Genomic DNA, 13,778 nt, shown 5'->3' on the forward strand with positions numbered 1-13,778 from the left:
TGAATGATTTCATCCCTTTTATGTAAAAGCCTAAGTCTTTTTTGAAGGCAGCTTTGTTTTAATAAAAAAGTAAAAAAAACAACAACAAAATAACCTTTACTCGACAGGGGCAAAATTATACTGTCCCCTAGAGGATTTCATGTGGGGCTTTTCTTCCAGCTGAGAAGCACATTCTCTTTACATTTTGAATTTGCATGACTTAAAAGACGTAGGAACCTTTATCCAGATACCTACACATGAAATATTTTCTTTTGCCTTTAGGGGGAGCTCCATGCTATCCAAAGGAAAACTAGAGTGCTGGTGTAGATGCCAAGGATGAACAGATACAGACGGAACAGGATCTTGTCCACTTTGTAACACAGGCCCAACCACTCCGACTTCATGTTCCCAGCTTCGTCCTCTTGGTACAGGTAATACTTGAGGGAAATGATCTCCTGCAGGACCTTCTCTAACATAGGACAGCTGTCTCGCGCTCTGTGGAAGGAGATTTCCTCTTCTTCCTCTGGGGAAAAGTCAAAGTCGTAGCCTGAAACAAAATAAATTGACTTCCTGAAACACTGTGACAGGGCCTGTAGAAATACAGTACATCCTTTAGATATCACAGTTCTAGTGTATAAAGAACAGAGGGAGAAAAGCTAAATCAGGAAACCTTCCTAAGGTTTCTAACTTGGGTACAATAACTACACCTTTAAAAGATGAAAATGATCCTCAGTTTAACCTTGAAAACAGGCTAAAATATATCTAAGCTCTAATAGTAGAAAACCAGCCTTTTATTTTTTTTTATTTTGATGGTCACAGCTATGTCCTAAGCAAGATAAAATTTACCTTTGGAGTGAAAACCTTCCAAAACTCCCCCAGTTATCATTTTTAGTTTTTAAGGAATTTTAGAATTTGTCTTTAAAATAAAAAGGATTCTCTGCCGTTTTCAGTCAATCTAGTGTTATCTCTTGTTGATCTCTTCATTTATGGCTCTGCAGACACTTGTAACCTCATTGCAGTTAATTGTTCCTTTTCCTTATTGTTTACACAATGTAGCACGATATCCTTGATCTGTACATCATGACAAAATGTTTTTAATAACAGAGGTATCCATGCATTGCTTCACACTCGATATATGTTACTACTGTGCAAGCTTGCAAGAGATTACCTAATAACCAGCCTTGCATTTGAGTTCGTAGAAACCCATATTTACCTCCACACTGATCTACATCATCTAGCGTTTTCACAGAAGTGAAGGAGCTCTCAAGAACGCTCTGGCTGGAGGATCCAAACTTGTCCAGTAGGCAAGCAGACACTGACATCTCTTTCATGGTTTCATCATTGTGATGCAGCAATTTGACAACTAAGATGGACTTCGCCAGGCTGAGAACCAGAAGGACCATGCAGACAGCAAAGAATATACCTGCAATAACAACGACATTGCCACACTTTTAATCTTTACACAGAGCTGGCATATTAGCTTCAAACTAATAATCAGGAAGAGAATTCCATCCAAAAGGCTTGATATTGTGCAATTGTACCCCAGTCGCACAAAAACATCTATTCAGTGCATTCTCCAAAGTAAATTCCATGTTTTACCATGTGTCTTTGCTTCTGTCTCCCTTGAAATATGCATCGCACAGCATACTGACAAGAAATGACGATTTTCTTTGCATCTGAAGAAATGAATTAGATGAGGACAGCAGCAGTAGCTTTGACACAGTGCTTTGTCATACTGGTCTGACAAAATAGTTCAGTTTGAATTTCCATCTGTCTTGTTGATGTGAATTTGTTTGCCTTGTGAGGAAGGATCGTGCCATTTCACTGGTGGCCCAAGCCGAATTTTATATCAGTCCTCCACCGTGGGCATGATTGACACTTATTGAAAGTGTTCTGAGTTTTGAATTTGGCAGCTGCTTTACTTACTAATGAGTGGTGTTTTAGTAGCCGTTGCTGGAAGTTCATCAGACATGTTGACTCGGAACACCGTGTAGCCCAGCAGGATGCTGGACTTGAAGGTGATTCTCATGCCACTGTTTGGGGGCAAGTAGAAGCTTATCACGTCTACAACCATCAGGAAAATGCTGGGGATAAGTAAGCTGACCACGTACAGCAAGGGGCGTCTGCGGATTACTACCTGTAGAAGAAGAAGAGGAAGAGTATTATCGGTTTTACAGCAGTGAGTTATGGCCGAGGCTGTAGTTACCCTGGTCTCTCTTTGTGTTATGCACAAAAGGAGGTTGTTAGATAATGCTCTTACAGCCAGTGCCAACTTTACTTGTCTAGATCTGCAAGGCTCAGGGAATGACCCGTGGACTAGAGGTTATTTCACCTCCCCTGTCATCTCTTCTTCAGACGGCCTCAAGCAGAACTAATGACAAGTTACGCAGCAGCTAGGCAAAACATCTTTTTCTTCTATGAAGGAATGAAATACAAAAAGGCTGCACGTGGATATCTCTCCATTTTGCCAGTTAATTGGATTGAACAATTATACAATGTATTTGGACTTGCTCATTCTGTAAACTGTACTGTAGATGTTGTACGTTGTACACTGTGATGTGCTAAACAGGATATTGCAGGATATGAACTGGGTCCAAGTTTACAAAGAAGAAAAAGTATTTAAAAGGTACCATTTCTGAGAACACTCATTACCTTCAGTCAAATTTGTTATTTCGTAACTCTTTTTGTTGTGATTATATTTAAGCTATTAAGTTCATGACTAGTATCATTATCTGGCCCAGTTTTCTTCAGTATGATGCAGGTAACAATGTGTTCTCCTGAAACCATCATGGTGATAAGACAACTGATTTCTCCTCCAGAGTTTCTCGCAATAGCGTTACCACATGGGGCACCAGGCAGCAAGGGAAACTGGTCATCTGGAACGTTAACTTTACACAACACGCTGCACAGTGTAACCACAGAGAGCAATTGTCCATTATCATCTTTATTCTTAAGCATACATGGATGTGTGTGTTTGCTTATTTAAATCCTTAGATTTGCATTTTTAAAAATCGCACTTCCTTGCCAGCACTGCGACCTGCAACCTCCACTCTGATGCACTAGGCTAACTCGCGCAGTGAAGGTTACTCAATCAAGAGCACAATTTATCAAGAAACCTCCGATGGTTTCTGGAAACTATTGTGTTAATGGGGTCTGCCTTTAACATGATAGATTATGTTGTGCAGTCTTACCCTTTTTTGATGCATTGCAGCAGAAAATAGGCTCCTGGCTTCTAAAATTGACCCGGCAGTATGTGATTGCAGTTTGGCTTAATGACTAAAGCTTGATGCATAATTTGTTTACTGGACTGAAACGTGCATGCAGTGTAGAAATAATCTGTTTAATGAGTCTTACATTGTCATTATATTGGCAGTCTGGATATGTAACAGTGCGCGTTTGTTAAAGTGAAAGTGAAGTTATAATCACCTTATCACAGTACTGTTCCTGTGAACAAACGAATGTTGATCATCTAGACAATATTCAGTGTTCTTCTGCCACACTTAAACTTTCCTTTTTCATTTTTACAGGACTAAAAGTATTCTAAAACTGATGTTCAAAAGCATAGTTATTGTCACTATCCTGCCGAATTCTGGATACAAGGGCAACCTACGTAGAAAGCTCTAGAGGCATAATTAAAATATATATATATATTTTATATATATGCAAAATACTTTAGTAATGGGGTATAAAAAACAAGCCACACTATCCAAGTGAAAACAGAGAGAGTTGGTATTGGGTATGACCTTCCAGCCTGAGGATTTACAGAATCCTGGCAGTGCTGTGGCACCAGATCAGCATCTGAAAAGACAGCTGTGGAATGTTAATAATAATACTAATTATCATTATTAATAATAATACCTTACACTTATATAGCACTTTTCTGGACACTCCACTCAAAGCACTTTACAGGTAATGGGGATCCCCTCCACCACCACCAGTGTACAGCCCCCACCTGGATGATGTGCCCACAGCCATAGTGTACCAGTACGCTCACCACACATCAGCTATCAGTGGGGATGAGAACAGAATGATGAAGCCAGTTCAGAGATGGGGATTATTAGGAGGCCATGATTAACAAGGGCGGGGGTGGGGGGTGGGGGATTTTAATGACCTCAGAGAGTCAGGACCTCAGTCTTAAGTCTCATCTGAAGGACGGCAACTTTTTTACAATATAGTGTCCCTGTCACTTTACTGGGGCATTAGGACCCACACAGATAACAGTGTTAGAGCGACCCGTGCTGGCCCCACTAACACCACTTCCAGCAACAACCATAGTTTTTCCCAGGTCTCCCATCCAGGTACTGACCAGGCTCACACCTGCTTTGCTTCAGTGAGTTGCCAGTTGTGACCTTCAGGGTGATATGGCTGCTGGCTATATTTCTATTATTCCTGTGTAGCAAGATAGAGAAAGCTGGACAATCACAGTTGTCTTTTACTGTAGGTAGTTGTGAGTTGGTTCTGCAGATATTCTCTCATACTGGCCGCTCACACGTTCTTGACACTGTTTTATTGAAGTGATGTCATTGTAGTCCTAGGACTGTGTGGTCTTGCATTGTCTCACTGGAAAATCCACACTTTTGTATTGTCTCAAGTCCTTTGGTTCAAGGACTTCATCAATGTGCCAGATTAAGGCTGCCCTAAATCTATACCAAAGCCTTCTTGTGTTAAAGGACATTTCCTATCTCCAACATCACACTTCCACTGCCCCAAGTGTATAGTGTTTCTAAAACTGAACTCAATTTTATTTTAAATTTTAATGTGAAAAAAGTAAAAGGCACTTAGCACCAGACGTGTTTATGAAAGCTCAGTATTGTGTTGTCTCAATGAATATTACTGCTCATGCAATCCAAAAACCCCACCTTATCACTATAGAGTAAATAGCATTTTTATTTGACCTATTGACTTAAAAGTTAGACTGCTGCATTGTCATTATTTTTCAGAATAAGTAATAGGTGATATAAAGTTTTGTTCCATGCTGAAAAGAGAAGAAAGAAAACACAACGATTTGGAGCATAGATTAAATATGTCTACATGCAGAGTACTTGTACTCACATTAAACTGAATTTGTGCATACTCCTTGTTTTCCATATACAGCTGTTCATATCTAGAAGGAATAGAGATGAGCTCCCATTCTCCATCATTCATGAAGGTCCTCTTGTCAGTTGCAATTTCTTCAGAACTTCTCCATAACACCAAATCCACTTCATTCACTTTACTCAGACAAAACAGATTACATAAATATCTGCTCACTGCATTAATGAGACTGTTCTTGACAGCGTCAATGAACACTGCCATTCAAACTGCACTGTAGACTGCTATATGCTGGAATATTGCACTGTATTATTCAGGCATTGATTGATTGCTTATCATCCCCCTGAAGGATTTAGTCACATAAAGTGGGAATACATAATAACATTATGTGCATAAGAAAAAGTCAGACAGAATTCAATTGAAACAGCAACAGTAACTTTAAAAGGCTGCTTGTGGCCAATGTCTGTCTATTTATCCAGCCATCCATCCTATTTCTAACTGCTTTATCTACTGTAATACAGGGTCATGGGGGAGCCTATCCTGGCAAGCACTGGGCACAAGGCAGAATGCATCACAGGTCTGTCTATTTATACGTCTATCAATCCATCTTTCTAATCTCTGTCTTTATTTATGAGGTCCTGCTGTTACGTTACTGTACCTGTGTGGAGCCAGCTTCGAAAGGTCAAAGTGCAGTTCTGTTTATCAAAGGGAAAAGCGTACATTTCTAAGTGGCAGGCAGACACTACTTGGATGGGCTTGTAGTTCTTGATGGTCCCAGAGGCATTCACATAAATGTAGGGGAGCTCTGGAGATCTGCCAACATCCACGCTTGAAAGAAATTGGAAAAAAAAAGAAAGGACTGTATTAATCATTTAAATCCCCCAAAAGCCTCCTGATAAATGTTCATTCTCTTTTGCCTGCATTCAAGCAAATCAACTTTGTTTTTGCTGAAAATAGCAGAAAAATTGTTATAATCTGTTTCCTTATTATTGTGACTCAGTATATTGCTACTTTTAGGTTATAGAAAAAAACATATTTTCTTAACAACCTTTCCATATTACAGACTGTCTCTGTATCATATCCCTCCCCCTTTCTTTGCCTGAGCAGTGCTTATCTGGGCAGATGATTCTCTTCTTGCAATATCTGTTATGAGAGTACAGCTTTTACCACCATTATTAATCGTGCTTTGCTAATGTAAACTGCAAAACGAGACAAAGGGCTTTGGGTACAGATTTTGTTTTTCCTTGACCCTAAAAAAGGGGGAGATTGTTTTGAAAGCAAAGGAATTAGGAAACAAACACAGCATGTGCAAGATGGAAATACTGTAAAAGTCAATGATGAATGTGAACCTTACAATTCGCTAATGATTATGTCAGGAACCCAGATGGCATCTGAAGATAAAGAGATCTCATTAATTCCATCAAAAGCCTCTGGGTCCCACACTAGGAATTCGTCATTCCAGATCTAAAAAGTAAACACAAACAGAATGTAAAAACAGAATGCTGTGTTAATTTAATTTCTGGAGGATTTCTGCTGCCTGAATAGCAGACGTTATGGACTAGAGTCTAGATTATGTCATAATGACATTTTTGTGACAGATTCATATACGGTTTAAAGAGCGATAACTTCTCACAGAACTGATGGTGAAGAAATGTTTGCATATTGTAAAACATGGTCTGTATTTAGATATGCCTGATTGTGAAACTTGAACAAGAACTGCAAGAGATATCAAATTAGAAAAGAAAAATAAAATAATCCAAAGTGCAAAAGCCTATGAACAATTTCCCAAATTTCTCTACATTTGAGTTCTTGGAAATGGTCAAATGCTCATGTGTAATTATTCTTTTTGCATGTAAATTAGTATATTGTACATATAAACCTGATTTCATTATGAATGCTTTCAAAGAAAGAAACTATTATGTTAATAATATTTAAACATTTTTACAAAAATCTATAGTAATTCCCAAGAAACCATATAAGGCTTTATAAATGCAGTTGGATGCCATATTCTAAAAATTATTATTTTTATTTTTGTTGTATTAAAACCTATGTCAAGAGTCAACACAAAAACATTTTTCTATATAATAATTTATCATTTTTATTCATGGTTCCAACTGATTAGAAGTTCTTATTAATATTTCATCTTTGTGTAAAATTATCCCACCAAAAACAGGATGGTATACAATGGTGCACTTTTTAGATGCTTTTAATATCATCAGTATAATGTATTTTTTCTCAGTATACATAATGTATGAAAAGATAATGTTAGTGCCAGTTTATGTAAAAGAATACCACTGTGATGTACTGTAATGTAGATGTTGGTATCAAAATGAGGGAAATTGACTTTGAATTTACTGACCTGCCGATACCAGATGCTTGTGGTTACTTTCTGGTTTTGCCCATCCTTAGACAAAAAGATAATGGTGATTTATTGTAGTTACTTAAGCAGTAAGGCAATGCATATTTATCAATAAAGCACATAAGAATCTGTGATATGGAATCAGCTGGTTTAATGGAATGGATTTTTCTTAAATAGTTTTCCAGGAAATCACTTACTCAAAGTAGTTACAAAACCCATTTCATGTTTTAAGGGGATTCTGGAGCATGAAGTATTGATTAAAAAAAATTAATTTAAGAAAGTATTTTTGATGGGCTACCATAGATCGTATTTCTGGGTGTTTACTCTCCTAGTTATCAAAGCTTTTTACATGAGCATCATTAGTTTGTTTTTTTTTAATAGAGAAAGTCTTGTGGTAGTTTCAGTCTCTGACTGCAAAAAGATTACCATCTATTGAATTAGCATATAAACCTCTCGGTTTTGAAGCCTGACAATAAGATAGTAAACCAGTAACTAAATGTACTTTAAGATTCCTTCCAGACAACAATATTTTAAGAAAAGGGCACTGGATTGTTGAATTTCTAATGCAGGGTTTTCAGTAAGAAGTCATTACAGTGTGCACTAATACTGATTAGTTTTTTTCTGTTGTCTAAACGGTCCATTTGATTTACGTATTTAAATGATTTATTTTTCATAGAACAGAATAATACAGTAAGCATAGACTGTACAGTGAGGGAGCAGTCCTTACAACATCAAGTACAGCCTGAAGGATGAAGTCAATGTAGACAATGGTAGGCGTGGTCCAGTTGCTCACTGGCCGAACTCCACTGCTGTAGTTCCGAAGAAGCGTTCTGGTCAGCTGATTCAGAGCTGACCTCCTGGGCTTCTCTCTAAAAGTCACAGTTACCGGAGCTAGAAGAGTTTGTGGTGAAAAACTGCATTGATTAACAATCTATACATGTCACAAAAACTAAGCTGAAGAGGCAGTGGTCCAAATTCAAATCAGATGTATTTTTTGTCAGGATATTAAGTGGAGGCCCTGACAGCTGTTTTCAAGCAGCAACAACACAGCAATCTGCATGTTTTGCATTTATAAGCATCTCAAGTATAAAACAGTTGTGCAAGTGTGCAATATGTAATTGTGTTGCACAATAATGTAAAACTAGACTTGTCGATTGATGATAGTGTTGCAAAATGTATGGTCACTTGCACTGTTAAGCGCCTTGGGGCAACCTTGTTGTGAAAGGCGCTATATAAAAAATTGAATTGCATTGAAAATGTAACTCAAGAATAAGTGCAGTACAGCTGCCCATTTTGGAAACATCTAGGTGTCAACTGCATGTGTTTATCTCATGCAGAACAAATGATGCTTAATGCCAAAACTGCCTGTTCAGCAAATGGCTAAAAATAGGTTAAATTATGTTTGTCTGATTTTGTAGTACCATTTAATTTGGAATCTAATTTCTAAATTTAACTGAATGGTTTTAGTTAATGATTGTGTGCTCTACCAACACATACAAACTATAACTGATTTGATTAAACGTGCTTTACAGGTGCATGTAATATTTGTATACATTCATAACCATTGTGAATATCTGAAACCTGTTTTATATCATTTAGGTGACTCAGTAATTAAATTAAAAACAGCAGTTAAAATTACAAGATGAATTTGTATGAAGATTTATTCCATTTCTTGCAACTGCTGTTTTAGATGTAAATATATAGAAATTTGATGGTGTGTGTAGAATGCAGATTCTAAACCTTTTTGCAGAATGGATGTAATCGCAGTACTGACTTCTTCCACAAGGTGGGGAGATCTGCGCATGATAATGCCAGTAGAAGTTCAGAAATTCTAAAAGTTATGAGAGAAGGTCAGGCTTGCTTCTCTAAAAAGCAGCAACAGCTCCTTTTCACAAAGAGGAGAAAACCATTCAGAAACTGGTGCTTTCGGAGCGACCTGACGGAAAAGTAATGCATACTCTACACACCATAATGATGCATTATTTTCAACGTGGAAATGATGAAATAGTACAGTTTTTTCATGCCTATAGTACTGTCTAATTTTAATTCTTTAGGTGATACAGATGTTTTACTCACCACTTCATTATAGCTTAAATGACGCTACGGTAGCTCTTATTACCATTCTTCTTGTGATGATCTCATTTTATAGGAACCAAAAATGAGTTAAAAGAAATATCCTTTAGTTAAAAGAGTATCTTTGACATGTTAATTTTAGATTTGTTTTCTTTTTTACACTAAGCTGCCAAATTAAAAGAGCCAGGTGTCCCAATGGAAAGGCGAGAGGGTGATCTGTGCTTTTTAAATTAATTTTATATGCAATGTAAACTGAGTTGATTTATCTTGAGGTCTACAAAGATACAGTATTGTTGGGCAAGAAAATTACAATGCTCATTCACTTCCTGAACTCTGTATGGAATATATTTATGATCAATTCTGTTCCATATATGCCATTTTTGATTGTAGTATTTTGTGCAATTTTTTTTGTGTTCTTTCAACCCAGAAGAATTCAGAGCTCCCCAATATAGACACAGGTGGTTTAAACTGGCTTAAAACCTACTAAGGTCAATAAGAGCACCTGTTACATTAGACAGCATTTTTTCAAGCCTGAAGCAATTCAATTTTTTTTCTAAAGTATGTGTTGTTGGTTCACATTGTAAGAGAAATTGCCCTTAGTAACAGATATAATTCAATAAAGAGAAACATTAGGCCATACAGAAAGATTTTTTTTTCCTGTTATAGTGCTCGGCTGCTATGAAATACATTTCTCCCTTGATATCATATTTTCAATATACTTTATCTTTCTCTGTGATTTCTAACACTTCATTAATCTTAATTGTTGCAGAACACGTATTTGGGGGTAGATGCCAAAACAACAGAACAATATACAACTGAACAAGACCATATTAATTTAATCCACACTTCTGAAACTTGCACACAGCTGTTAAGTTAATAAACTTCACTGATTTTTGTATGGAGTGGACACATTTCCTACATTCAGATTATGTTAAAAATTGGTAACAGGTATGACAGACCAATCAGAAAGTGTTAAAGGGCAATATGAGAAGAAAGCAATAATATTAATAAATGAAATAATTATTAATTAAAATGTCTAAATATTAAGTATATTCTATGAGTATAGAAAACCTGTGCAGTACATTTTTCTCTCTGTGATTAAGTAGCGTTTTATAGCTGTTTGGTTTTACTGAGGCTGGACAGGACATGGGCCCCGGAAATATATTTTAAATGTTGACAGAAAATATTTTGAAAGAAAAAGCAGCACGACAAAACGCAGTTATGCCAAGTTGTTTTGAAGCGGTGCGTCACTCTTTCCACGCACATCTGTGACGTTGTTTCAGGTAAAACTGAAGAAAGCACAGAAAGACCCTCGTCGCGGACTCAGGTTTAATTCATCCCTAGCCCACTAGACTCCATGCATTCATTATAAAGAAGCGTCCTCTTTTTTTTCCCCCAATCACTGTAACGGTTTCAATTTGCTTGGTTGGTGTCAATCTTTGTATTTTTTAACGTAGCAGTAGCAGTATCCTCCCCCCCCCCCACCCCCAATAAATAACCCCTAATTGATTTATTTCTAATCTCACCATCAATTTACCAGTTAAATCCAGTATACAGTGCTTCTTCTATAGACCTATCTGAGATAAACTACGTGTCCTACCTGAGAGGAAAAGCAGCAGGAGAGTTACAGGTGCCATGGCCTTCCTTCTAGTCTGAGATGGTGCTCCTGGTTTCTTGACGCTGCTCTGAAATCTCGCTTAGCTCCCTAATTCAGGTCTGCAGCGCTCAGAGGCATCTGTCTGTTCTCGTGTAATGTTTTTTCTTATTCCTTTTTTAATCAATTTGTCACTTAATGTCGGGGTAAGATCCTAAAGCCTGAGTTTGCCAAAGAAGAGGCTCTTACTTGCCCACGTCACTGAAGGACGGCATCATTAAACTTTGGTGTCCTCCAGTGGATTGAATTTTCATTATGCCAATACACTGATGCTAAGTGGATAATGGAATAATGCAGGAAGGGCAGTGCTCTTGGGATTTTTTTTTTAAACTAACACAATAAGAACTGGCAGTGTACGTTACATTGATAGAGTCCTACTACTTTTACAAGACTTTGTCCATTTAAAATGCATCAATTCGGACAAATAAATGAAGGCAGGTCCTTATTCAATTCTATTGGAGGAACATTTAAAAAACTGTCTTTTTGACAGGTGCTGTCTTTTTGAAGTCTTTCGACGTGTTCAAAGTGCAATAGTCAGACATCTGATTTTCATACTTTTTATACTATAAATACTGAGCATGGAAGTCCAGGTTTTATTTCAAACTAAACAAAGCACAATTAGCATCAATTACAATCTATTATTAAAGAATAAATTAAATATATGGAATTATTCCGTTAGTATTTCCAGTTCTCTTGAAACAAGGACCAGACCTTTCCCCTTGGGTCAATAATATCGACTTAAAATACAGCAAGATGGACAGCAAAGATTTCACACACGAACAAACATAGAGCATTTTAGATACACGTTAACCCAGCCACAATATCTTGGACCTCAGGAGCTGATGTCACCCAAGTTATATGTCAAAGCAAATCAGATCATTATATTTACATTTATTCTTTTGAAATACAATAGCAATTTTGTAATATATATAAAAAACCTACCCAGCCTTGCTTTTGGAGGCTCTCCCCCTGCAGATGGCTGAAATGATTGGGTCAATTAACAATTATATTCCAAATAGGCGGAAGAGAATCCAATGTTGTGATTTTTCAACCCTCTACCTTCATATTGTATGCTGTCACCAAATTGGTGCTCACCTAATATTATTGTCATATCGGAATGTGTATGGGGTGCACTTTACCGTACAAATCACATGCAAGTTCTCCAGGAAACAGTAAAGGTAAAAAACGAAAGGGGGCATTTCTGCACCCAAGTTTTTCACTTGCCGAATGTGTTTTTTTTTACTCATGTATGTGAAATGGGTGATGCAAATCTCTCCCCAAAAAGGTGAAAACTATGCAGACAGTAACAGCGTCATTTACTGGTTAATCTTAGAAAAAGAAGGTGCAAGACTTAATATAATACAGTATCTGAAGAAAATCGAGAGTGTTTTTTCAGTATTTCCCCATCATATCAATTTTTTTTATTTCAACAGATGCATAATAGTTGGATCACTTTAAGCAACAATTGCAAATAAAGTTGCAGGGGCATCCAGTTCACTAACATAGTTTACCTACTACGAATTCCAGAAACCACCACACCCTCTAAGTTAACCTGCCTGCTCAGCTACTGCGCACGATGCACGCGACGGGGACGTTATTGTCACCTCCCCACGCAGTACGTGGGCATGCACGTCGCAAGCGCGCTCGTTCTTCATCCTGGGCAGACGAGCCGCGGGGGCGCGCCTGGCGTGTGGGTGACGGATGGAGGAGGCGAGAGTCTGAAGCAGGGGGAGAAGGTTTCATTGAAAATTACCGAAAAAAGAGGAGGATCTGGTCCATTGCCATGACGGCCGAGCAGCAGTGCGATCACGGGGACAACTCTGGCAGTTCGGTGAGCGAAATAGCGGCGGAAAGTTTTTAAAAAAGATTCTCCCTGCGAAGTCTGACACTCGTGTTGACGAGCAAAACAAAAAAAAAGTTTGCAGAGAGATCGTATTTGCTGAACTACACGCCTCGCTGTATGCTAGCCGTCACACCAAGCAGGAATGCAAAACTTTTCTCACCCTAGTATATATTTTTTATCATTACCACCAAATTCAGCCTTAAAAATAACTATTGCAAACATAACAAAAATAGGTACGATCGGTGCAGATGGGTAGCCCCGAGACATTTTTAAAGTCCAAGTTACAGACTGTTGCTGTCCATGCCAATCACGTTGTTTTGAAAACACATGCGAGGGGAGTGTACGAGCTTGATCCTCAGCTCTGCGCTGCTTCAACATGTACCTTTCAAAACAGAGCGGCGCTACCTGGGTTGGGTATTGTAGGTCTGAGCTCACGTCTGCAGCGTGCAGAGACCACTGCATGCAAACCTGCGCTTGATTTCAAGCAAAATCGTGCGTTAGGGCAGGTTTGTGTTCAACACCGTTTTCCAGCTGCGTTTCCGATCTCTAAACTGGCTTGAGCTGTTCAAAATAAAAAGAGGGGCGGCTTTGATGCACGTACTTTCACATCTTAAGTTCCCCTATTAGTCGTGTCATCTTAACTAGGAGTGAAGCATTCCCTTACAAAGAACAAGCGCAACTTCATGTGAAAAAAACCCTGCAAATCTGAACTTTGATCCGTTTCCACTTGCATGTATAGCAAGCCTCACACTGCTGATGTTTTTGCATTTGTAGTTAAAACGTTTTCTGGACATTACAGTTTGCTGGAAAGCATTTTATTACTAATGATACTGTAACCA

At 38.0% G+C, this 13,778-nt stretch overlaps 2 protein-coding genes across 5 annotated transcripts in view; one reads left to right on the forward strand and one right to left on the reverse strand.

The window, feature by feature from the left end:
- Positions 1 to 53: 53 nt before the first annotated feature.
- LOC102683895 (5-hydroxytryptamine (serotonin) receptor 3B) lies at positions 54 to 11,311 on the reverse strand. The gene is made up of 9 exons (XM_069183080.1): positions 11,286 to 11,311; positions 8,097 to 8,238; positions 7,370 to 7,414; positions 6,365 to 6,474; positions 5,669 to 5,838; positions 5,032 to 5,189; positions 1,906 to 2,116; positions 1,193 to 1,402; positions 54 to 526 (listed from the first exon to the last, which is right to left on the reverse strand). The coding sequence occupies exons 1-9, from the start codon at positions 11,309 to 11,311 to the stop codon at positions 258 to 260; spliced, it is 1,341 nt and encodes a 446-aa protein (XP_069039181.1). The 3' UTR covers positions 54 to 257.
- Positions 11,312 to 12,642: 1,331 nt separating this feature from the next.
- Positions 12,643 to 13,778, forward strand: part of usp28 (ubiquitin specific peptidase 28) — a 28,078-nt gene continuing 26,942 nt past the window's right edge. For all 4 annotated transcript variants that reach the window (XM_015337789.2, XM_015337791.2, XM_015337792.2 and 1 more), the window contains exon 1: positions 12,643 to 12,927. In XM_015337789.2, the coding sequence (XP_015193275.2) occupies positions 12,673 to 12,927 (255 nt within the window). In that variant the 5' untranslated portion in view covers positions 12,643 to 12,672. The remainder of the gene's footprint in view (positions 12,928 to 13,778) is intronic.

This window comes from Lepisosteus oculatus, chromosome 23 (genome assembly GCF_040954835.1).
Source record: "Lepisosteus oculatus isolate fLepOcu1 chromosome 23, fLepOcu1.hap2, whole genome shotgun sequence".
NCBI lineage: Eukaryota > Metazoa > Chordata > Actinopteri > Semionotiformes > Lepisosteidae > Lepisosteus > Lepisosteus oculatus.

Coding starts and splice junctions, on each gene's coding strand:
- LOC102683895 (XM_069183080.1), bottom strand. CDS start 11,311: ATGCCGTCCTTCAGTGACGTGGGCAA. Junction 7,415..8,096: donor TTCAGGCTGTACTTGATGTT/GTAAGGACTGCT, acceptor TTTTTGTCTAAG/GATGGGCAAAACCAGAAAGT. Junction 5,190..5,668: donor TCGAAGCTGGCTCCACACAG/GTACAGTAACGT, acceptor GTCTGAGTAAAG/TGAATGAAGTGGATTTGGTG.